We start from the raw sequence: 27437 nt of genomic DNA on the forward strand, positions 1-27437 counted from the left end.
TTTATTTTCTCGATGCACGGCCACTAGTGAGCATCTACCTTAACTTTTAAATCCATAGAAGGTATTTTAAATATCTTTAAATTAAGGTTGTATATACGTTTTCTGTGGTCCCACCTCTACCAGATGTATACTGTGCCTCTACTTTAAATAAGTATACACTTTGACATTATATGTTGATGTATAGTATCTCAGGATAAACAGTTTTGTACCTACATAACTGTCTATATTATACATAGAAAGGTGGAAACTGGAATGTTGACCGGTAGAGGTCAACTTCAAGGACGCTTGTGTATACATAAACATTGATTTAATATTACACCTTCATAATTATTATGTACCTTTTAGACAAAATTTAGATTCTACAGCAGCTGAAGGAGGGCTATTTTATATTGGGAAGTACGCTACCTACATTGTTCGTAATATATTTACGTAAAGATACATAACTAAAGTATAACTTATGCAGCAAATTCAAAATCCACTTTAAAAAAAAAAGAACCCAATACGTACTCGGACATTAGACATACCATAACGAAATAAAAAAAAACAAAATTCGAATAAGCGCATAAAGCAACCGAAACCTTCTTTGTTGAAATCGATTTAAAAAAAGAACCAACGCGGAGTGTAGCGAGGGGAAACGAGGGGGACACGCCATCTCATTCGCGCGGTACCCCTCATACAAAGTATACGCCCATTCGGTCGTCGAACAAACAAGTTTCGATCGGCTGATACTGGAGCGAGTTCGCGCGTGTGCATTACAAAATGCCAAACTGCTCGGTCGCTTGTTGCAAAAAACGATCACAATCCTCCAGTTTGAAGAAAGGCGGGATTAGTTATCATACGTAAGTAAATTACAAACTGCGTGCTGAAGCCGGTGTAACCCACAAAAAAAAAAACAACAGTCACGCCTCTCCTTGACATCCGTATATACAAAATTTTTTCATATTAATTATTTTAATTTATATTAATTGTTGTTAAATTTTAAAATACAAATGTATTTTAAAATTTAACATTAACAACAATTACGTAAATGAATATAATAATCAATAAGAACCAATAAAAAATACTCCATCTTATTTCTTTAGTTTTTGAGAACAGTTTTTAAAATATTTAAAAACTTAAGAGGCCATTTTTGTTTAATACTATTGGGCCGTTTTTTGTGCCCCATAAAATAGAAAATTTTGAAAAACCCCGTATGTACAGAATTTCTTTTTATCATCGTTTATGATTTCAAAGGCAATTTCCTTTGAACCGGTTCATCAACAATGATAAAAAGAATTTCTGTAATTACGGGGTTTTTCAAAATTTTCTATTTTATGGGGCACAAAAATCGGCCCAATAGTATTAAAAAAAAATGGCCTCTTAAGTTTTAGTCTTACGACTGCGACTATACACTATCTATGTGTTATAAATTTATGGTTCTAATTATGTATTTATAGCCTCAATAGCTCAACGGTAAGAGCGGTCGGACCCATCACCGAGGAGTGGTGGTTCGATCCCCGCCCCGTTGGTCTATTGTCGTACCGACTCCTAGCAGTCTTTCCCCACTAATTGGAGGGGAATGAGAATATTGGTCATATTAAAAAAAAAAGATATGTCAAATATTCTTTAGAAAAAAAGAAAAAAAAAATCGATCCCCGCCCCGTTGGTCTATTGTCGTACCGACTCCCAGCACAGTATTTCCCCACTAATTGGAGGGGAATGAGAATATTGGTCATATTAAAAAAAAAGATATGTCAAATATTCTTTAAAAAAAAAAGAAAAAAAAAAGAATCAATTATGTGACCAGGTTCCCAAAGAACCCACATCTGTGCGAGATATGGACGAAGTTCTGCAACAACAAGGTGACATGGCTCCCAACGCGAAGCAGTGTCATATGCTCCGAGCACTTCACTCCAGCTGACTTCAGGGTACGGAAGGAGAACAGGAGACGTCTGTTGAAGACATCCATACCCAGTTTGACACCTTCCTGCATCTGTCCTGTGAGTACCACTTTTCATCATAGACCACAGAATATAGATGATACAGAATGCGTCACAAGCGGCGTAGTGAAGCCGGTGAAACCCATAAAAACCCTAAACGTTACGCGGTTACAACCGCAGCATTTAATTTCAAAATTTAACAACAATTACGTAAATTAATATAATAATCAACTAACCAATGAATAAATTGATCTGAGAGGAGACTCAAGCTCAGCAGTGAGCCGGATATAAGTTGATAATGATGACTCAATACTTATTGGCTTGCCTTAAAACTCATACATACATACACGATGTAAGTAAACATAAAATTGTACATGTGTGCGCTCAGTGGAGTCGCTAAATTCGGATTACTTTTTGCGTTTATTCGTATGAACGTAACATATCAAATAGTAGAAAATCTTTGTATCCGACGATTTCAGTAATTTGTAACCCGATTCTGAAAAGTAATTATTTTTCAGTATAAATCTGAGTTCCATATCCATAATAACCAGCAAGAAAATAATCCCTAAATCAATCGCTATAATTTTCTGACAATCTCAATAAGTCAAAATAATAAAAAACTACGGACTTTAAAAGCAATTTGCTTTTAAAGTCCGTAGTTTTTAGTCACAGGGTTATTATGTAACTCGGTGTACCATTAAAACAATCAGTCACTACATCGTTTTTCATCGTATTTCGGTTTTGCAATCATCTTACATTGTGTTTTCAACGAAATTACATAATTATCGTCATTTTACGTAAAGTAAAATTAGTATAATCCTGATAGTAGCCGATAGTAACGTTATTTCAACAAAAAACTATTACGTTATTCTGTTGAAATAATCATTTTCAATGATCGTAGAAACAAAAAATCATTACGATTTGATAGAAAATGGTCTAGTCAAGGTTATTTCGTTGAAATAACTATTTTAGATGATCACTAAAATGAAAATACGATGAAAAACGATGTAGTGACTTACTAATAGGCTACTCGCCCGCTGTACAAAACTAAGAAGTTTAGATGCCTAGAAAATCTAATCACATTTTTATTTGTGAAAATAACCTCGTAATTGTAATATTTTTATAAAACAAAATTGTATTTTTATCACGTCATCGCAAACGCCAATCATAAACTGTGACGTCATTCAAGGCATCGGTTTGTGATTGGCGCTTGCGGTGACGTGATATATCACATCACTGCAAACGCCATTCACGCTGTTGACCAATGACGTCACTTGCTAATGTATTGTGTTTCGGCGGCAAAAATTTTACGTAAATATTTTTTCATTTATATTAAATTTTTTACTGGCTATTATTGACGGGACAAAATAAAATATAGCTTATAATACTTCCATAATTTAGTTTGAACACTGTTTACAAAAGAGGCAAGTAGCCTATTCAATGGTACACCGGTCACCGAGATACATAATAGACCCGCAGTTCGCTGTGCGCCGGCGCTGAGGTCGGACCATAGAGTACATTGAATATAGGGTATAGAGTCCTCAGATGCCATCTCCGCTTAGCGCCATCATGTGAGCAGATAGAGAACTACACCAATTATAATATATACCCATAAGTATAAAATGAGCGTCGAATTACGTATATAAACCTATATCCATAGAGACATAAACATAATGTTTACCTACTAGTATTAACTGTTCTTTAATTCTATTATTTTATTTAGGAATTCGGATACAAATAATAAAAACACAAATGGGATACATATAATTATTTATTGTTTCTCCTTTTATGAACATAAACAACTCCGTCTCTTTGAATAGAGTCATCTTCGTCAAAACCCCTAGTGGTACCCCTTAACAATATATTTGTTGACTTACACCAATTAAATGTAAAAAATCTGCACGAAAAAATAAAAAAAGAACTCTACTAAATCTCAAGACAAGACATATAACAGAGTTCTCGGAATCCAAAGTAAAGCACAGGTTAAAACGATTTATAACAGTCACCAAAATCCATAAAGAAAGCCAGGTTGTCGGGAAAGTTCAACGCAAAAAAAACACCATGAAGAAAGCAGAAGAAATAAAACCGTTTCGTCTACAAAATTAAACAAAATGTCACAAGCCGCACAAGGTTATAATTTTTTTTTTAATACCTGGCTTAAGATTACCTCAGAATCCTGCTGGTCAAAGTGCCTTAAAGCGCCATCTATTGAGCAAATAGGGAATTAAGGAGGCATAGGCATATGCAATTTGTACTGAGGTCGTAATGTACAGACTGATTACACCCTGGGTCGGACGTGTTGACCGTGAAATTGCACACGTAAACATGCCTCGAGGGCGTTATACCAACCAAGAGTATTTAGAAATGGTGGTCTGCTATCGCGAGTGTAACGGCGTGACTATTCGCGCGATCAATTTGTACGAACAGAGGTTCGGTGTTAGGATCGCTCACCGAACAATTATGAATGCCGTGTTCAGGTAGGGTTGCCAACTTTAAAATATTTGTATTGTACTATATTTCGGGTCTGTGTATAATAGTACGAGAAGGGAAATTCCGAAGAGGTAATTTTTGCGGTTACTCGAGCTCGGCAGATGAACATAAAGGGACTATACCTTTTATTTATTTATTTAATTATTTAATTATTTATTTTTAAGAAAAATCAACAGCGTTACCAATAATACAATTATACAATATATATTTCCTGTATGTTACAGCTAATTACGGATGTTCAGTTAGAAAAAATATAAAAAAGCACACTCTGAGAGTACATTCAAGAAAATGAAATAATAAAAAAAGAGAAAAAAAAAAATCACATTAAAACGTATGTAGTGGTTGTTGTTATGAGAAATTGTGTGTGTGTGTGTGTGAAGAGAGTGTGTTCTAAGTGTTTAACTATTTAGATGTCCGTCCGTCCTTGCCCGTTGTTGAGTACCTCCACCAAGTATGAGCCCTTAATATTGGTGGGTACGCTTAGGGCAACCAAAAAAACTGCAGAAATACTCAATCAGCAAGTCAGGACATAGTAGATTAGTTAATTAATAAAAGATGTGATATCGAAAATCTAACGATTCAAACTTATTACGAGTATAATGGAATGGTAGGGTCCCAAAGTTACAAAACCAATCCCTTTACGAGTTACGAGCGCAATTAATTTATTACTTATTTTGAAGAAAATAATCCCTAAATCAATCGCTATAATTTTCTGACAATTTCAGTGAGTCAAAGTAAAAAAAATTGTTTTTAAAATCAGTAGTTTTTTTGCCACCGATAAAAGCGAAAAACGTAAATAACCATTTATTCTTCCTAAGTGCCTATAATTTAAATGTAATCGGTTCCCATGACGCTTTAGTAACTACAAATTTAGCATCCCGGGCTCCCCTACCATAACTGTGTACTGATACCTAATTTTTTTTTATTTGCCGGTAATTTAGACACAATCTATACTAATATTATAAAGAGGTAAAGTTTGTAAGTTTGTCACATTTTTTAAATGAGGTAATCTTCGGAACTACTGGTCCGATTTCAAAAATTCTTTCACCAGTAGAATGCTACATTATCGGGGAGTGCTATAGGCTATATTTTATATTAGTATGATATATATTCGCCGAGTTAACACAGTTTTTGTCATACAGGTCGGACCGAAAATCCTCTTTAAGCAGACTTATTCGCATGCGCTGCCTTAACCATTGTTTAAAATTGAAATTAATGTATGAAGGCTTTATGTATCTTTAAAAGTTCTACAAAAAAGTCCGCGACACCATATATCTATCTTCTATATATTAGCAGATATAGTACCTTTTGTGTTTTAAAAATTATAAATTTTATATACTTAGGTCTGTGTCATTATTTATGCTACTTAACTTAAATCCTTATCAAAATAAATTATTTAATAATCACAAGGATATTGTGGAGATAAAATTTGCCCTTTATAGTAAGTTAATTAGTTAAATAGTTTCGGAGATTCGCTTTCAATTACGTAGTTCCCGTTCCTGTGTGAATATGGGAATCAAACATAGCCTATGACACTCGCAAATAACGTAGCTTTCTATTGGTAAAACAATTTTCCAAATCGGTCCAGTAGATCCCAAGATTATAATTTTAGCATAGAAGTCTCTATTTTCCTTTGTCATCGCACCACGCTCATAGGGCTGGACCGATTTTGCTAAGGGTAGGGGTATGGTAGGGAAGGTATAGGGTAGGGTAGGGTAGGATACAGGTAGGGTAGGGGTTGTGTAAGGGTAGGGTAGGGGTAAAGGTAGGGTAGGGGTAGGGTGGGGTAGGGCAGGGTAGGGGAGTGTATGCCTAGGTTAGGGGTAAGGTAGGGGTAGGGCCTAATCTTCCCTTTCCCTATCCTAGGGGTAGGGAAAGGGAAGATTACGGGTAGGGTGGGGTACGGGTAGGGTAGAAGTAGGGTAGAGGTAGGAGATCGACACTGAAGCCTATTTTCTATTTTTTGTCTGTCTGTATGCCTTTTTTTTTGACCGGGCATTACGCTGAAACTACAGAATGAATTCAAATGATACTTAAGACGATTTGAGACCATAATACGTAGAAGGATAATAAGATACTTTTTGTCGCGAAAACAAAATCAGAAATGGGTGAAGTAGGGGTAGAAAGTTTGTACGGAAAGTCTTTAATTTTTCTAGGTACATTTGTAAATGTAAAATAATAAGTGGACTATTTATTAGGTATAAGTTATAAAACTTGCAAACAGAATGTGAAATAGGGGTTGAAAGTTGACATCGATTTTTACGCGGACGAAGTCGCGGGCGTCTGCTAGTTATTGTATAAACTGATAATGGCGTGCAGAAATCCGAGACCCGTTTCTGGTACCGTATAATTCAGTGTTGCCAATTAGTAGGGAAATCCCTGAATTGCAGGAAATTTTAATTAAATTTTTAGGCCAACACAGGTGATGCATTAACTCAAGCCGTTTAGATCATTAAGTTTTAGGACTTTCAGACAGTTCTTTCTTGTGGTTCTTTCAGAACAGTTCTTTCAGTTCTTAATTAATACACAAATTTCTTGGCTTGGCACCTTTTTCAAAGTGATCAGAAGGTAGCACATACGATGTTATTTTTCGCTTTTTAGTTTATTGTTGTGATTTTAAAGTTTTTTTTTGTTAATAAAAATCGGTTGTCTGTAAAGTCGGTTTACTGACGATAGTTGAACGTGACAACGTCATAAGAAAATACTGTTGGAATGGTTGCATTTTTCAAAAGAAAATGTTATTTTTTCTAAAATACTGTTCAATCTTCATAGACAAGAATATACTTTCTTTCTTGTAAAAAAAGTTGGCAACCCTAGAGCGAGGGAACGACGCATGACGTCATATTTTTCGAGTGTGTAGCCAGCTTCTTCGAATTATAAGACGTTGTCACGTCAAAAGATTTTATATTTTTTATTATAGTTCGTCATCAACCCATATTCGGCTCACTGCTGAGCTCGAGTCTCCTCTCAGAATGAGAGGGGTTAGGCCAATAGTCCACCACGCTGGCCCAATGCGGATTGGCAGACTTCACACACGGACACATTAAGATAATTCTCTGGTATGCAGGTTTCCTCACGATGTTTTCCTTCACCGATTGAGACACGTGATATTTAATTTCTTCAAACGCACACAACTGAAAAGTTGGAGGTGCATGCCCTGGACCGGATTCGAACCCACACCCTCCGGAATCGGAGGCAGAGGTCATATCCACTGGGCTATGACGGCTATTTTATTATAGTACGCGGACCCAAAATATAGTACAAAGTTGGCAACCCTATGAACAGGTTACGTGATCATGGTTGCTTCGACCCCCCACAACTAGACAAATCTGTCCCGAAACACTCAGTGAAGTTAGAAGAAAAAATACTGGAGTTTTTCCGACAAAACCCGAATGCCAGCAGCAGAGTCACCGCCGCAAAATTTAAAGTTAGCCATACATACATTGCCAGTTTGCTAAAGAAAGAAAAGGTGATTAGTTTTATCTATCTAAATCTAATCTAATCTAATCTAATGGGGATGATGACTAGGTTTGAATATATTGATTTTTATTATACACTAGCTGACGCCGCACGGTTTCACCCGCGTGGTTCCCGTTCCCGTAGGAATACGGGGATAATATATAGCCTATAGCCTTCCTCGATAAATTGTCTATCTAACACTGAAAGAATTTTTCAAATCGGACCAGTAGTTCCTGAGATTAGCGCGTTCAATCAAACAAACAGTATAGAGTAACAAGTAAAGATTCGGGTAAATAGGGTCAATGTAAACTAATTTATACATAAAAAGATTGTCTGGATATTTGCAAAATAAATGAGATTATAAAAAAATCTATTAAAAGTCTTTTATCGTAATAATATGAAAATCCATACAGTTTTAGCTTCCTTACATTAAATGTGACATTTTTTAATGCTTGAACTATAAACATAAACGGACAAATAAAACAAATCTAACAATCATTATGTATCTACGACGTCATTAATTCGTACCATTCTGTATGGAGCGTTTACCAGGGATCCGCGTCAGCGCCGCAAATCTGACCCTTTAAATCCCTGTAGCTCCGAAAGTAATGATAGCAGATACCCTGTTACTTTTACAATATTGTTTTAATATTAGCATACTCTTAATTTGTATACAATTAAAAAAACTGTCAACATCCCTATTGATATGTGTACCAAATTTCAACTGGATTGGTCCAGTACATTCGGCGAAAACAGACAGACATTAAAATGTGCGTGAGTGATATTATAAGGGTTTTGTTTTTGTACTACGTACGTTCGGAACCCTAAAAAGAGTTTTTCAAATTGGTTTAGGCGTCTTCGAGTGATCAATGTACATACTGTTATCGCCGCGTTGCAACGATTTGCGGTACGGACGGCTTCAGTGCTCGTTTAAGGGGTACTTGGGAAAGGCGGGAAGAGTGACTTGAGTGGAAAAGGGGAGTGTTTGTTAACAGTGAAAGGCGCCTTTAACCCTACACACAACGTTCACAAGTGCGTGACTTCACTCAAGGTCTATCTCTGCCATTCTAGGGTCTTAATTTAGTTACAGTTTGTTAATTAAGTTGTCCTGACAAATGTTGTGAATCAACCTTTGTTCGACATTAGCTTTCTTATTTTTGTAATGACTTATGAGTCTGTTAAAAATACATTAAAAAATACATACTGACTCATTACTAATATCTCCTTCACAGACCCATCCTTTGCCACAGACCGATCAAGACTACTACTCTATAATAAAAATACATCAAAAAAAACATACCGGTCAACTCATTACTAATGTCTCTTTCACAGACCCATCCGTTACCACAGACCGATCAAGACTACTACTCAATAAAGGCGAGCTCTTCTGGCGCCTTCTACAAGACAAAGTCAACAGGACGCGAGAAAAGCCAGAAGGTACAGAAGCATCAGAAGAAAAAGAAAACAACCAAGAAAAGGGTAAGTACATAACTAATAATTCTTTTACATGTTGTTTATGATCACGTGTAGGTACATAAAAGATGACTTCCATCGACCTGTCTATTGGATGAAAGTTTTTTTTGTATAAAATATAAAATTAAAAATATTTCCAAAATATTAAAGGAGATGGTCCATTTCAGGTCCACTCTTGTACCCCGTATCTTTATTTTTTAATTTTTAGTTTTTAATTTTTAGTGTTACCATACCTACTGAGTTATTCTCTTTTGAAAAGTACCTAAGTCCTACAATCCCAATTTTGAAAATACTACCTTAACTCGTATACAAAATTTCACTCCCCCTTTATCCCCACGTTATATGAATATCCAAAAAAACTTGAAAGGTATCATAACCAATGAGAAGTTTCCTAACGGTCCTCAGTCTTCATCACCAGAACCCTTATGCAGTCACAACCCATCTAGATGCAAAGTTCTCATCAATACAAAATTACCAAGCCTAAACATAAGGTAGCTACTGTGAACCGTTGAGGAGTTCTCTTCACTCTCCTTCGTCTTCATCACCAGACCCCAAATACAGTCACAACATATCTAGGTGGAAAGTTCTCATAAATACAAAATTATCAAGTCCAAACACATGGTAGCTACTGTGAACCATCGAGGAGTTCCCTTAACTGTCCTTCGTCTTCATTATTAGACCCCAAATACAGTCACAAACCATCTAGGTGGTAAGTTCTCATCAATACAAATTTATCAAGTCCAAAAAAGAAGTTCGGTTCAGTAGTCGAGGCGTGAAAGAGTAACAAACATATTATCATCATCAATCATCAGTTTTCGCAAATCTCGGGAAACCACGGATTTTTCGGGATAAAAAGTAGCCTATGTGTTAATCCAGAGTAAAACCTATTTCCATTCCACATTTCAGCTAAATCGCTCCAGTAGTAGCGGCGTTAAAGAGTAACAAACATCCAAACATCCATACAAACTTTCGCGTTTATAATATTAGCAGGATTACGAAAAAAAATATTGAAAATTCTCCCATTGAATATAAGAAACCCTCAGGTAAGTTTTTGACAGCCTCCGTGGCGCTGTGGATTGACAAAATGGAGGTCCTGGGTTCGATCCCCGGCTGGGCCGATTGAGATTTTCTTAATTGGTCCAGGTCTGGCTGGTGGGAGGCTTTGGCCGTGGCTAGTTACCACCCTACCGACAAAGACATACCGCCAAGCGATTTAGCGGTACGATGTAGAAACCGAAAAAAGGGTGTGGATTTTCATCCTCCTTCTAACAAGTTAGCCCGCTTCCATCTTAGACTGTATCATCACTTACCATCAGGTGAGATTGTAGTCAAGGGTCAAAGTCAAGCTAACTTATAAAGAATAAAAAAAAAAAGTAATAAGTATTACGCAAAAAAATATTCTTGTTTCATCATTGTTTGCGAAAGTACGAGTAATGTGATTAGTAGTGATAGTGATTACTGATTAGTGACTTGTAATTACGATTAGTGCAAGCGATAGTTAGTTACCAGATACCCAAACGGTATCTGTTTAAAAAATTCTAGTTAATTAAATAATTTTTCAAAGAGTAGTGTCTACAGCGCTATTAGGTTATAAGTACCTATTCGGTAAGAACTCTTGAAGCGCGGTGTAATGTTAGTATAGCGCCATCTGTTGACAGCTTTATGTCAACTTTTTGCTAGGGGACATACTTAGGCATTATAAAATACGGTGCCTAATTATGTCCCTTATGTGTATAAGTAAGTTTATTTTATATAATTACGTCATCAACCCATATTCGGCTCACTGCTAAGCTCGAGTCTCCTCTCAGAAAGAGAGGGGTAAGGCCAATAGTCCACCACGCTGGCCCAATGCGGATTGGAAGACTTCACACACGCAGAGAATGAAGATAATTCTCTGGTATGCAGGTTTCCTCACGATGTTTTCCTTCACCGTTTGAGACACGTGATATTTAATTTCTTAAAATGCACACAACTGAAAAGTTGGGAGGTGCATGCCCCGGACCAGATTCGAACCCACACCCTCAGGAATCGGAGGCAGAGGTCATATCCACTGGGCTATCACCGCTCTTTATATAATAACTTGTATTTTATATTATAACTTAACATAATGGGGATGATGACTAGGTTTGAATATATTGATTTTTATGATACATTCGGGTAAATAAGGTCAATGTTAACTAATTTATACATAAAAAACAACGATTGTCTGGATATTTGCAAAATAAATGAGATAATAAAATTTCAAAATCTATTAAAAATCTTTTATCGTAATTAGATGAAAATTCGTACAGTTTTAGCTTCCTTACATTAAATGTGTAATTTTTCAATAAATGAACTATAAACATAAACGCACAAATAACAAAGATATTAGTAATTTTGTTTGAACGCCCTTACAAACCTAACGATCAGCGAGCCAACGACGTCACTAAATCGTGCCATTTTGTATGGGGCGTTTTTCAGGGATCCGCGGCAGCGCCGCAAATCTGACCCTTTAAATTCCTGTAGCTCCGAAAGTAATGATCGCAGATACCCTGTTACTTTTACAAAATTGCTTTACTATTAGCATACTCTTAATTTATATACAATTTAAAAAACTGTCATCATCCCTATTGTGAACTCGCCGTCCTCACATAAACGTTAAGTTTATGAGGATGGCTATTTATGTTTACCTAAATGTAACATTTTTTGTAACATCACGCGCTGGGAGAGGGGTTGAGTGGTGGGGAGTGAAGGTTCCGTTACACTCGCCGACGGTTCATTAATGTCATCTTCATTAGACTCGTCTTCTTGTAAGCATAGCTGGGCATTAACTCGTTAATCCGTTAATCGTTAATTAACGAAGTTAACATTTTGATTAACGGATTAACTTTTAAAAATGTTAACGGACCCGTTAACTTCCGTTAATATGCAGTAGTCCGTTAATCGTTAATCCAATGCCTACTATTTACCGCGCGTCGCGATTAACAGGTTTAGCCAAGTAAGAAATGATGAAAGATTTTTATTCAAAGAAATCAACGAATTCCTACTATATTTATGTTAAAATAAAATATAAAATCAACTAAAAATAAATTATGGCACTTTTCCCCAGTGCTCAACCCTTATTTTTCCAATGGGGATCTCACACAATGATAAAAAAATGCAATATTAACCAGTCATATTAACGGATTAACGATTAACGTTAACTTTCGTTAATTCTTCCGGAATGTAACGCTTTAACGTTTAACGAAGCTAACTTTTTTTGTAGCGGTTTAACGATAAACGAAGTTAACTATTTGTTTAACGGTGCCCAGCTATGGCAAGCAAACCGAACTAACGCTATCTTGTTCCAAGTTTGTTGTATGTGACAATGAAAGAAATAGCGGTTTCCACGCTGTGGGCAGCAACCATCCATGATCCCGATTAAAATTCGGGTGACGACTAATTTCTATCGCTTCACGTATCTTACGAGGTACTAGAAACTTTTCCCTTGACAATACAGAAGCCTTATCGAAACGGATATAATGAGTCGTACCCTCAGACTAAATACATAAGGACTAGTATCGCATCCAAATTCACGAACAAAATTTTCTTTCTCATTTTCTAAGGAAAAAGAGCTTAGATTTCATACATATCTTATACTAAACTAGCAGTTGTTGTTCGTTTATTACACCATTTAACCACACAAAAAGGTATTTTTTACGGAGGTTATTAACCGACAGACACAATTGTAAACTATGAAACATCGATTCTATAGAGACAGTGTTTATAACCGCATAAGATCGTTGATCATATACTTCGACAGAAAAATAATGTTTTGCGAGGCAGGTCTTTATCTAATAAGTCTGAGGTCGTACCCGAAGCTAGAACATGCTCGGCTATTGCTGAACCGTCCGTGTCCACATTCTTCATGCTACGTATGTGTTCTCTTACTCTTGTGGTGATGTTACGGCGAGTCTCACCGAAAATTCTAAAATACACATAGATTTAGTATTTTTTATATTCTATTCAACACTTTAAAACGACTCACGGCAATGGGGATGATGACTAGGTTTGAATAAATTGATTTTTATGATACATTCGGGTAAATAAGATTAATGTTAACTAATTTACACAAAAAAGCAAAGAAGTTTTGGATATTTGCAAATTAAATAAGATGATAAAATTTCAAAATCTATCAATTTTTTTTTATCGTAATTAGATAAAAATTCATACAGTTTTAGCTTTCTTACATTAAATGTGACAACTATAAAGATAAACGCACAAATAACAAATATATTAGTAATTTTGTTTGAACGCCCATACAAATCTAACGATCAGCGAGCCAACGACGTCACTAAATCGTCACATTTTGTAGTTTTTCAGGGATCTCTTTAAATCCCTGTAACTCCGAAAGTAATGATCGCAGATATCCTGTTACTTTTAGAAAATTGCTTTACTATTAGCATATTCTTAATTTACATACAATTTAAAAAACTGTCATCATCCCTATTGTACGTATTATAAACGTCAAAAGAGAGTTAGTCATGTGGTACGTAGTGTAAAGTAGTCATAAGGGTATAAATACTGTTAGATGTTTGTTACTATAATTTATAGCGCATGATAGATGAGGCGCTAAAAAGAGGAAATTACACAACTCGATGTTAGTCGCGTGGTGAACAGCGAGCGCGATGGTCGCACGTTGAGTGTAATATTGTTTACAATGCCGAATTGTGCGTTCAGAAAGTGTAAAAACTATACTCTAAAGCTCAGAAAGGATAAAGGAGTTACATACCACAAGTAAGTACATCAAAATTATTATTTTAAATTGTTTTTGCTATTAAGCTTGCTTGCTCAGTTGTAGTAGTGCGATAGAGACAGATGACGTGCGTCATAGATTATTACTCCAGAAGAAACATTAGGCATAAATGGTGACTTGTGAATGGTGAATAACATAAAAACAAAGATTGGTCGGGATGTTTGTAAAATAAATAAGATAGTCGTCGTTATCAACCCATATTCGGCTCACTGCTGAGCTCGAGTCTCCTCTCAGAATGAGAGGGGTTAGGCCAATAGTCCACCACGCTGGCCCAATGCGGATTGGCAGACTTCACACGCAGAGAATTGGCTATCACGCAAAATGCCGTGATAGCCCAGTGGATGTGACCTCTGCCTCCGATTCCGGAGGGTGTGGGTTCGAATCCGGTCCGGAGCATGCACCTCCAACTTTTCAGTTGTGTGCATTTTAAGAAATTTAATATCACGTGTCTCAATCGGTGAAGGAAAACATCGTGAGGAAACCTGCATACCAGACAAATAAGATAATAAACTTTCAGAATATAAGTATTCCGAAAGTTAACGAAAATCACAATATCCACTGGACAATAACCACTACCTATTCTATGAACTACTAACAATAGGTAGTTCTTAAATTTCGAATAGCACTTTTTTTTTTTTTTTTTAAAAAGAATATTTGCCATATCTTTTTTTTTTTATAATATGACTAATATTCCCATTCCCCTCCAACTAGTCGGGAAAAACTGTGCTAGGAGTGGGTACGACAATAGACCAACGGGGCGGGGATCGAACCACCACCCCTCGGTGATGAGTCCGACCGCTCTTACCGTTGAGCTATTGAGGCTTTACTTGGCCGGTTATTCATTAGTTATTTATATTTAATGTTAACTAAACTATTTTCCTTAAAATGTATCAATCAAATACACAATTTAAGGACATAATTAGTACTAATACCACTTTAGAAGAATTGTACTTTCTATTAAAATATTTTGACTAAAATGATAGAATAATGAGGATTCACTCACTGTGGTTACTTTTTGCGTCGCTACTTCAAAGTGAGAGGGAAGGTGCGCATTGGCTCAAACCACAGAGTAATTAGAGTGTGTCATTGCAACCAACGTACTGAAGCCGGTGAAACCCATTAAAAAAAAAAAAAAAACAAACAAACGTCGCGCATCTCCTTGACATCCGTAAACGTCAACATCAAACAAACTTTGTTTATAATTTGTATTTAAAAATTTAACACAACAAGAATTACGTAAATTAGTATAATAATTAACAAAAAATAATAAAACATATAATAATTATTTCTTTAGTTTTTGTGAACAGTTTTTTTTTAAATATTTAAAAACAGACGCAATTTTTGACGTGACAACGTCTTATAATTCGATGAAGCCAGATGCAAACTCGAAAAAAGATGACGTCATGCGTCGTTCCCTCGCTCTAGGGTTGCCAACTTTTTTTACAAGAAATAAAATATATTCTAGTCTATGAAGATTATTAAACAGTATTGTTTTAAATACGTTATTTGAAACTTTCTTTTGAAAAACGAAACCATTTCATCAGTATTTTCTGACGTCACGTTCAACTATCGTCAGTAAACCGTCTTTACAGACAACCGATTTTCTTGAATAATATTGAAAATTACTGATGCGGCGGTTCGTGTCGTACTGTCTCGAGAATGTATTACTTTTTGAATTTTGTATTTCGGGCGGCTACGACACCGTCATGTTCCGTACGCTCCATCTGTATATTATTGATTAATCTGTGGCTCAAACAATAAGATAGCCGAATTTAGGTACTCCACTGAGCGCACATAGCACAATTTTGTGTTCAATTCCATTACATATATATGTTTATACACTTTTTAATGTTCCTAAATGCACAACTAATTGTATATACTTAAGTATGTATTATAAGCCGGGTCAGCGGGAATAAAAACACAACTGCCTTTTTCACCAGAATTATCGCATATAATCTATTGTATATAATACATGGGTATTTTTGCACTTTTAAATATAATTATTGACTTTTTCCTCACACCGATCTCTCTTTTTTCGTCTCTGTACCATATATCCTTTCCCTCCAACTCGTCGACCGACTACGTCACTCTCTCTGCTTTGATTGGTCAATGTTTCTCTGCGTCGACGCTATTGGCTGATTACAGTAAACTTACGTCTAAAAATCTAACAAATAATTAATCAAATTTAAATAGTTGAAAGAGAATAGCTTAATTAATTTATCGACTTCCAAATTTACGGAGTATCGACTGTGGGATTTGTGGCCATTTTGCCATCGGGGTTACCACTTTGCCGGTTATAATATGTTCGGTTAGATGGCATTTAAATAAAAGGCGTGTTCACGTTAGGAGGTTTACTGATCGACTATCTCACATGGATCTACACTCAACAGCGAGATGCGTGTCTGTACCATATTGTTTACATAAGACTACGTCATTTTATACATTCTCTAACAGCTAACTTACACGTTTAATTAATTCTAATCTACACGCTATACCATCTGTAACAGAACCTAACAGTATAATATTTAGGTATTGTTTGTTTAAATAACTTTCGATGTTTACTATGCGAATCAATGAATTGCGGTCAATTAGCCGCTTTTGTTCGCCTCATTTATGACGCGGTAGTGACATATCTCGATTATAAAATCTTTCATTATTGTACAGTAGCGGACGCCTGCGACTTCGTCCGCCCTTAGACCTCTTTATTCCAGCCCTTACAGTAGAATCGCTGTAAAAATGGAGTAACTTCTCCCGTTTTCCCAACATTTCCCTTCACTGCTCTGCTCCTATTGATAGTAGCGTGATGAAAAGTATACTATAACCTGCCTTTGAATATGAAGAATAATGGTACCAAGTTTCGTTAAAATCCGTCGAGAAGTTTTTGTTTTTATAACGAACATAGACAGACAGACAAAAATTTTACTAATTGCATTTTTAGCATCAGTATCGATCTCTAATCACCCGCTGATAGTTATTTTGGAAATATATTTCACGTACAGAATTGACTTCTCTACAGATTTATTTTAACTGAGGCGAACGAAAGGCAACCAAATGGATTCATTTCAATTTAGCCGCTCAGTACACAGCGGGACAGCGAGCAGTGCGCACGTCTCTACTTGAGCACACAATAATACAGCTAATTATTGTCTACAATGCCGTGTTGTGTATTCAGGAAGTGTAAAAACTATAGTTCAAAACTAAGAAAGGATAAAGGAGTTACATACCATAAGTAAGCACATTTTTTTTACTTAATTATATATAATAATTACACGATAAAAATTAAAAGGTGCAGACATAAACTTGTTAAAGTTTTTCTGCGCACCCTTCGCCGTTGACAATACTGTAATTAAATCTACTACTATATAATACTAATCTACTATGAACTTAAAAATAGAGAAATCTAATTTAATTTAATCTAATTAATAGAGAAATCTAAAATTTTGACGTGACGTCTTATAATTCGATGAAGCCAGAGGGCCTATTGGCTTGATACTGTTACTGTCACGTAACGTAAACGCGAATTTCTATAGAATTGAAACAGCGCCATCTAGTGGCACTACTGCACAACTGTTTCAATTCCATATAAATTTGCGTTTACGTCAACGTGATAGTAACAGTATGAAAACATTGAAAACTCCGACTAGGCACACAGATGCAAACTCGATTAGAGATGACGTCATGCGTTGTTCCCTCGCTCTAGGGTTGCCAACTTTTTTTACAAGAAATAAAATATATCTCGCTCTAGGGTTGTCAACTTTTTTTTACAAGAAATATACTTCAACTTACAGACAACCAATTTTTTTTTAAATGAATATTTGCTATATCTTTTTAAATATGACCAATATTCCCATTTCCCTCCAACTAGTCGGGAAAGACTGTATTAGGAGTGGGTACGAGAATAGACCAACAGGGCGGGGATCGAACCACCACCCCTCACCTCACCACCAGTCATGCACATCGTGACCAACACACAATCAGTTTTATCAGCTATCAAACCGTTAGCGCTGCAGGCATGTGGGTTTACTGGATCGCCAGTGGCTGACTTAATATACAGTATTTCCCGACTATTTGGAGGGGATGGGAATATTGGTCATATTTAAAACATATGACAAATGTGGCAAATATTCTTGTAAACACAGATTAATCAATAATATACAGATGGAGCGTGCGGAACACGACGGTGTCGTAGCACCAAATACGAAATTCAAAAAGTAATACATTCTCGAGTCAGTACGATACGAACCGTCGCATCAGTAATTTTCAACATCATTCCAGAAAAATGGCGTCTTATGTTTTTAAATATTTTAAAAACTATTTACAAAAACTAAAGAAGATGGTGTATTTTTTATTTTACGTAATTGTTATTGTTAAATTTTGAAATACAAATTATGAAAAAAGTTTGTCTATGCAGTTGGTTGTCAAGGTGACGCGTGACGTTAGTTTTTTTTTTAATGAGTTTCACTGGCTTCAGCTTCCTTCAGCCGGTTGCTTGTGCTTATAATTAAAAAAAAACGTTTCAGATTTCCAGCTGATAAGCGTCTAAGAAACAAATGGATATGGAAAGTTCGAGCTGAAAGATGTGAATTTGACTGGACTCCAACAAAAACTAGCACAGTTTGCTCAGTTCATTTTAATAAAGAAGATTTATATGAATCTATTAAAGGATACATACGCCTAAAAAAAACAGCAATACCTTTTACAATACCGGTAAGTAAAGATCCTTTATTAACTCAGACCAAATACGTATGGACGCAACATTGACCTCTTATAATAAAAGGACGCATATGTAGAAAAATTAACTTTAAAACTGGCAAATTTTGCTTTGAAAGTTTTAGAATTATTGGTAAAGAAAACTATACCTAAAGGCCTTTAAATATAGTCCAATATCTAATAAAATCCCAAATTCAGAGCAAATTCAACCTTAAGGATTGAGTTTAAGGTTGAATTTGCAAATGCGACTACTTCAATTGAGTGCCAAGAAGTTGTGTTTGGCACTCATTGGCAGGTCGTTTTTAGGTCGTTCATTGTGCATCCACTTTTTAATAGGAGATCGATGGGACGCACAGATAATTTCGTACTATGCTTTTTTATAATAATCAACAAAAATATACTCCATCTTATTTCTATAATTTTTGTGAACAGATGTTAATATATTTAAAAACATAAGACGCCATTTTGCTGGAATAACATTAAAAATTACTAATGCAACGCTTCGTGTAATACTGACTCGAGAATGTATTCGTTTTGAATTTTGTATTTGGAGTGGCTACGACACCGTCGTGTTCCGTGCGCTCTATCTGCCCTATATTCTTAATCTGTGTTATTAGTATTAAATTATTTGCGTTAAATATTTTTGAATGTAAGTTTACCTCGCTTCCCTCAAAAAATTACAGACAATTTTGAATGGTGAATTTGGGTGTTATTTAAATTGGCTGGTGGGAGGCTTCGGCCGCGACTAGTTACCACCCTACAGGATAAGACTTACCGCCAAGCGATACGTACGATATAGGTACGATGTCGTGTAGAAACCGAAAGGGGTGTAGATTTTCATCCTCCTCCTAACAAGTTAGCCTGCTTCCATCTTAGATTGCATCATCACTTGTTACGAGGTGAGATTGTAGTCAGGGGATTGTAAAAGAAAAAAAGCGCTCTTCAAACAAATATTCTGTAATCTTTGTGGCCTTAGTTTTAAGCTTATGTAATCTAACAATAGGGATGATGACAGTTTTTTAAATTGTATATAAATTAAGAGTATGCTAATAGTAAAGCAATTTTGTAAAAGTAACAGGGTATCTGCGATCATTACTTTCGGAGCTACAGGGATTTAAAGGGTCAGATATGCGGCGCTGCCGCGGATCCCTGAAAAACGCCCCGAACTAATGACGTCGTAGGTAGTGTAATGATCTGTTTGGATCGTGCCGCGATGCAAGAACCAGCTCATGACTAAGGGCCCCGTATGGGTTTGAGACTAGTCGGGCATACTCCGACTTTATGTCACGTGAGTTTTAGCCGTGTTTCATAATCAATTAATATGAATAACACACACGATAGTTTAAATTCTAAAATGTAATGATCGTTAGATTTGTATGTGCGTTCAAACAAAATTACTAATATCTTTGTTATTTGTGCGTTTATGTTTATAGTTCACATATTAAAAAATGTCACATTTAATGTAAGGAAGCTAAAACTGTATAAATTTTCATCCAATTACGATAAAAGATTTTTAATAGATTTTAAAATTTTATAATCTCATTTATTTTGCAAATATCCAGACAATCTTTGCTTTTTATGTATAAATTAGTTAACATTCACCTTATTTACCCGAATGTACCATAAAAATCAATATATTCAAACCTAGTCATCATCCCCATTAAAAAATATCACGGTCGTAAATACAAAGAGGGTTACTATTCACCACATGACGTGCTCATACTCCATTGTTGTTGAACAGTAAGTTGTTGTATGTGTGCTTACTTACACACACACAAGCACGCACACACAGCCAGACACCATCGATATGAGGAGCGACGCTAACGGTCCGCGCACCAGCAGTCTTGTTTCGTTCACTGACGCGTTATGTTGTGTTGTCGAATTTTGTGACGAAAATACTCGTAATTAAAAGCGAATAGAAAAATGCCGTATTGTTCAGTTTTGGAGTGTAAAAATGATAGCCGGTTCAGAAATGTATCGAATTTTGGTATTTCGTACCATCGGTAAGTCTTATTTATTGTATTTATATTAAAATTTACTGTCAAACTAAATTATACTCTGTTTATCTATACTAGTATTATAAAGCTGAAGAGTTTGTTTGTTTGCGCTAATCTCAGGAACTATTGTTTCGATTTGAAAAATTCAATGAAATGTGATCAATCTGGAAGTATATTCTTTCAAACAAAAAAACCATTTTCAAAATTGGTTAGTAAATGACGAAGTTATGATGTAACATTAGAAAAAAACATACGCATCGAAATGAGAACCTCCTCCTTTTTTGAGGTCGGTTAAAAATGTAAATAATATGTCCATTATTTACTGGTGACAACAAAATCTTCGAGAAAAGCGATCTTTTTATTATAAAAGAAATCAAACTTTATATAAAGAAGAAGAAGAAGAAGAAATACTTTTGACGGCCTCCGTGGCGCAGTGGTATGCGCGGTAGATTTACAAGACGGAGGTCCTGGATTCGATCCCCGGCTGGGCAGATTGAGATTTTCTTAAATTGTCCAGGTCTGGCTGTTGGGAGGCTTCGGCCGTGGCTAGTTACCACCCTACCGGCAAAGACGTACCGCCAAGCGATTTAGCGTTCCGGTACGATGCCGTGTAGAAACCGAAAGGGGTGTGGATTTTCATCCTCCTCCTAACAAGTTAGCCCGCTTCCATCTTAGACTGCATCATCACTTACCATCAGGTGAGATTGCAGTCAAGGGCTAACTTGTAAAGAATAATAATAATAAAAAAAAAAACTTTATTGCACACAAATTATCTTTTATTTTTGTGCAATAAAGTTAAAAAATTTATCTTTTATTGTTTTAATTTATAATACAATTATAAATTAAAACAATAAAAGATAAATTCAACTTAGTATGCAAAGGCGGCCTTATTACTAACACTAATCTCTACCAGGCAACCCCTGACGAGAGAACTTGTTAAAAAAGAGCGGGAAGGTGCAATACATTATATGCTAGCTGACACCGCGTGCTTTCGCCCGCGTGGTTCCCGTTCCCGTAGGAATATTGGGATAATATATGGCCTATAGCCTTCCTCGATAAATGGGCTATCTGACACTGAAAGAATTTTTTAAACAAACAAACTCTTCAGCCTTATAATATTAAGTATATATTTAACGCTAACATAATATAGATATTTTATATATACTAAAAGATACGATTATGATGAAAGTTTCTAACTTCAGATTTCCTAAGAATCCAGACATGAAACAAAAATGGATCGAGGCGACTGGCAGGCAAAATTGGTTTCCCGCAAAAAGCAGCGTCATATGTTCAGAACATTTTACGGATTCAGATACAATATTGAAATGTGGAAACAAGAAATACCTAACCAACACAGCAGTGCCCAACCAGAAGATCCTATGTTTTCAGGTATTTTAAAAAAAATACCATATTCGTGAATCTATACCAATACAGAAAAAGCTCCTTATTCACGCTTCCTTTATCATAGGCGTTAAAATAATCTCTAATATATAAAATTCTCGTGTCGCGGTGTTCGAACTTGAACTCCTCCGAAACGGCTCGACCGATTTTGATGAAATTTTTTGTGCATATTCAGTAGGTCTGAGAATCGGCCAACATCTATTTTTCAAACCCCTAAATACTAGGATAGGGTAGTGGTAGGGTAGGGGTATGGTATAGGGATAGGGTAGGGGTAGGGTAGCGGTAGGGTAGGGGTAGGGTAGGGGTAGGGTAGGGGTAGGGTAGGGTAGTGGTAGGGTAGGTTTATGGTATAGGGTAGGGGTAGGGTAGTGGTAGGGTAGTTGTAGGGTAGGGTAGGGGTAGAGTAGAGGTAGGGTAGGGGTAGGGTAGGGGTAGGGGTAGGGGTAGGAGTATGGTAGTGTAAGGTAGGGATAGGGAAGAAGTGCAAATAAATAAATTAATAAGTCAAAGCGAAGCTTGAGCGAGTCCGCTAGTTATTTATATAGATATTTAATACAGTGTGTTGTAAAAACGTCCGATCCGAAATGTGCGTGTAAGCATTATAATATTACTAGCCGACGCCCGCGACTTCGTCCGCTTGAAACTCGATGTAAACTTTCAACTACCCCTAGCCTACCCCTACCCCTACCCTACTCCTACCTACCCCTACCATACTTTTCTGGTTGATTTTTTACACCTTGTGTCCGAAAAACCCAAATATCTTACGAAACCCTATTTATTTCCAAAATAAAATTTAGCCTATGTTACTTGTGGATAATGTAGCTTTCGAATGGTGAAAGAATTTTTAAAATCGGTCCAGTAGTTTTTGAGCCTATTCATTACAATCAAACAAACAAACAAACAAACATACAAACAAAGTTTTCCTCTTTATAATATTAGTATAGATAAACAGAAAAAATATTATTCAACTAGCGGACGCCCGCGACTTCGTCCGCGTGAAAGTCGTTGTAAACTTTCAACTACCCCTACCTATCCTACCCTACCCTAACCTATCTCTACCCTTCCCCTACCCTATCCCAACCCTACCACTACCCTACCCCTACCCTACCCCTGCCCTACCCCTATACTACTCATTAAGGCTACACTTCTTTATTTATTCCTCCCACCGCGAGTGGCGTCGAGCGCGGCAACCATTACACAAATACTCCTTATAATCCTTAAAGTCCTTAAAGCATGAATTAGTATTCACGCGCAATGGCTTAGCGTATTTCATGTATAACTTTGGTGTTTCTTTACCGATTTTAATGATTCTTTTTTTATTGAATAGATAATAATGTTAACTTTCTTATTAGGGATGAGTGATGAGTGTTATAAACATAAGAGTAAAGAAATATAATTAGAAAGCTCCGAACTGCTAAGCTATCGGAAGTTACATGTGTTATTGTGAGTCAACCATAAAAGATAGACATATAACATGCTGTTGTGTTTTTATAGATAATTTTAAGGAGAACATTTCCGTCATACATGATTTCTATGTAGCTTTAATCATTAAGGCTGTACACGCGACGGCAGCTTAAAAAATTTAGTAATTTCTCCCGTTTTCTCAACATTTCTCTTCACTGCTCTGCTCCTCTTGATCGTAGCGTAATGAAAAGTATACTATAACCTGCCCAGGACTATGTTGAATAGTTGTACCAAGTTTCGTTAAAATCCGTCCAGTAGTTTTTGTTTCTATAAAGAACATACAGACAGACAGACAGACAGACAGACAGACAAAAATTTTACTGATTGCATTTTTGGCATCAGTATCGATCACTAATCACCCCCTGATAGTTATTTTGGAAATATATTTAATGTACAGAATTGACCTCTCTACTGATTTATTATAAGTATAGATAGATAATTAAGCATTTTTATCGTTATTATAAAGTTTCTAATTTTAAACATAAATTGTCCCAAAACCAAAAGCGGATAGGCCGGGTGGGTCGGGCCCACCCAAGAATGGTCTAGTGCCCACCCTAGGATACTGGGCTACCGATTTGAAATTCTATTATGGACGCGGAAATACTAATAATTTTACACAAAATATCATTTAAAGTATCAAATAATAATCATTACAATTTATAATAGAGAAAAACCTGTAATAACCATATTCGGCTCACTGCTGAGCTCGAGTCTCCTCTCTGAATGAGAGTTGTTAGGCCAATAGTCCACCACGCTGGCCCAATGCGGATTGGCAGACTTCACACACGCAGATAATGAATGATCAGGTATGCAGATTTCCTCACGATGTTTTCCTTCACCGTTTGAGACACGTGATATTTAATTTCTTAAAATGCACACAACTGAAAAGTTGGAGGTGCATGCCCCGAACCGGATTCGAACCCACACCCTCCGGAATCGGAGGCAGAGGTCATATCCACTGGGCTATCACTGCTCTAACCTACCCTAGATACAAAAAAAAAATAAGTCTAGTCATATCAGAGTTCTGCGTCCACAAAATATATTCTTATACGAAATTTTTATATTGAGTGTCTACTTTGTTTAGTAATATGTGGGAGCACCCCAAACCCACCCCAAGTAATCCTAGATACGCCAATGTCATTTATTCACGTTTTCACTATTAACGGTTTTTCTTTTTTTTTTTTTATTCTGTACAAGTTAGCCCTTGACTACAATCTCACCTGATGGTATGGATGCAGTCTAAGATGGAAGCGGGCTAACTTGTTAGGAAAAGGATGAAAATCCACACTCCTTTCGGTTTCTACACGACATCGTACCGGAACGCTAAATCGCTTGGCGGTACGTCTTTGTCGGTAGGGTAGACCTGGACAAATTAAGAAAACCTCAATCAGCCCAGCCGGGGATCGAACCCAGGACCTCCGTCTTGTAAGTCCACTGCGCATACCACTGCGCCACGGAGGCCGTCAAATTTTACGGGATTAAAAAATTGCGACCCAATTCCTATATTCGCGGCTAAATATTTCGTTATTCGCGGATCTGACTGACGAAACTGACGTAAAATGTGCAAATTTAAACTTTAACTTGCAAATATCTATTGCCGAAATTGCGAATGGATGGTTTAAGAATGCCTCTGCTTAAAATCACTCTGAATTGAAAAAATGTCAAAAGAAAATATTTCAAAATTCTTCGAACCATTGTCTAAGACTCATCATCATCATCATATCAGCCGATGGACGTCCACTGCAGGACATAGGCCTTTTGTAGGGACTTCCAAACATCACGATACTGAGCCATCTGCATCCAGCGAATCCCTGCGACTCGCTTGATGTCGTCAGTCCACCTGGTGGGGGGTCGGCCAACACTGCGCTTACTAGTGCGGGGTCGCCATTCCAGCACTTTGGGACCCCAACGTCCATCGGCTCTTCGCACTATGTGCCCCGCCCATTGCCACTTCAGCTTCGCAACTCGTTGAGCTATGTCGGTGACTTTGGTTCTTCTGCGGATCTCCTCATTTCTGATTCGATCACGCAGAGATACTCCTAACATAGCTCGTGTCTAAGACTGAAGATAGTTAATCAATAACTTCAAATTAATTGTTTTTTTCTTTTAAAATTTATTTATCCAATTTAATAAGTTTTACAATAGTATTATAACTACGTACCTACATATCTATAACTACATATTATAAAAATTAAAAAGGAAATATACTAAATTTAAATTATATCTAAAGGCTCAGGCGTCGTAGAATTCGTCCGATTTTTTATTTTTAATTCGTTTTTCTTTGATATAGAGATTTTTTTTTTTTTATTGAGAAAGAATACAATAAGGAACTTAAGCTAACTTATCCTAATTTTTCTTTGTATATTTGTTTTTTTTTTGTCACCCAAGAACGTATCCCATAGAATCCCATATAAAATACCATTCCATATTCACGATTTCTGTATTCGCAACACATTTAGAGAACGTATCCCCCGCGAATAATGAGCTTTTACTGTATTATTGAGTTAGTTTATTTGGTTGATCGCGCTAATCTCAGGAACTACTGGTCCGATTTGAAAAATTATTTCACTGTTAGATAGCCCATTTATCGAGGAAGGCTATAGGCTATATATTATCCCCGTATTCTTACGGGAACGGAAACCACGCGGGTGAAACCTCGCGCCGTCAGCTAATCTATACTAATATTATAAAGCTGAAGAGTTTGTTTATTTGGTTGATCGCGCTAATCTTAGGAACTACTGGTCCGATTTGTAAAATGTTTCAGTGTTAGATAGCCCATTTATCGATGAAGGCTATAGCCTATATATTATCCCTGTATTCCCACGGGAACAGGAACCACGCGGGTTAAACCTCGCGGCGTCAGCTTTTTTTAAGATATAGCTTAACACGGCACTGATATTTCTGTACTTTCCTCTAGTGAGGTACGAGGTTTTTTGACCTCATACTAGAACTTTGTGGTCCGGTACGAGGTCCATCGACCTCCTAATTCTTGAAGACGCTAGACGTGCGAGGTCAATTGACCTCGTGCGTCTAGAGTCGTACGCGTAACGTGATAAAGGTTTTATATTACACTAGCTGACGCCGCACGGTTTCATCCGCGTGGTTCCCGTTCCCGTAGGAATACGGTAATAATATATAGCCTATAGCCTTCCTCGATAAATGGGCTATCTAACACTGAAAGAATTTTTCAAATCGGACCAGTAGTTCCTGAGATTAACGCGTTCAATCAAACAAACAAACAAACTCTTCAGCTTTATAATATTAGTATAGATTACGGCACATGTGCATTTTACATTACATTACTTATTTAGTGCGTAATTAGATTACGAAATTAAAATTGGTGAAATAATAGATACTTTACGAGCAAGTGTGTTATAAAGTACTATTTCGTTACAGTCAGACGTGGATTTAGGAGCAATAACGAACAATTCAAGAACAATACAAACACAAGATATTATTACAACTCCATCTAGTGTTCAAAATGTGAAACTGCAACAGGTGCTGCGATGGAAGGACGATAGACTCAAAACCAAAGAGCTGATTGTCAGACGATTAAGAGCAAAGAATTACAGATTAAAAAAGAAAATTGCCCAAATCGAAAACGAGGAGTCCGTAGAAAATACAACCAATACGAAAAACACTTATTTCAAGGTTAGTGGTTGTTTATTTTGATTATCTTGTTCGGTGTCTAGTGGCAGTTTGATAATGTGACTATCGCGTTAACGTAAACGTGAATTTCTAAGGAAATGA

General features: G+C 36.5%; 1 protein-coding gene across 9 annotated transcripts in view; it reads left to right on the plus strand.

The window, feature by feature from the left end:
• The first annotated feature begins 658 nt into the window (after positions 1-658).
• LOC112051008 (uncharacterized) overlaps positions 659-27437 on the plus strand; it is a 118962-nt gene continuing 92183 nt past the window's right edge. Inside the window, exons 1-4 of one of the 9 annotated variants that reach the window (XM_052890363.1) lie at positions 659-839; positions 1787-1979; positions 9201-9347; positions 27084-27338. In XM_052890363.1, the coding sequence (XP_052746323.1) occupies positions 760-839; positions 1787-1979; positions 9201-9347; positions 27084-27338 (675 nt within the window). In that variant the 5' untranslated portion in view covers positions 659-759. Of the gene's footprint in view, positions 840-1786; positions 1980-4189; positions 4397-7694; positions 7879-9200; positions 9348-13952; positions 14097-17185; positions 17345-18635; positions 18823-20550; positions 20829-22024; positions 22212-27083; positions 27339-27437 lie in introns of those variants that run through there. The other 8 variants (XM_052890362.1, XM_052890365.1, XM_052890366.1 and 5 more) reach the window with 8 other exon arrangements.

Source organism: Bicyclus anynana, chromosome 27 (assembly GCF_947172395.1).
Source record: "Bicyclus anynana chromosome 27, ilBicAnyn1.1, whole genome shotgun sequence".
NCBI classification, from domain to species: Eukaryota; Metazoa; Arthropoda; class Insecta; order Lepidoptera; family Nymphalidae; genus Bicyclus; species Bicyclus anynana.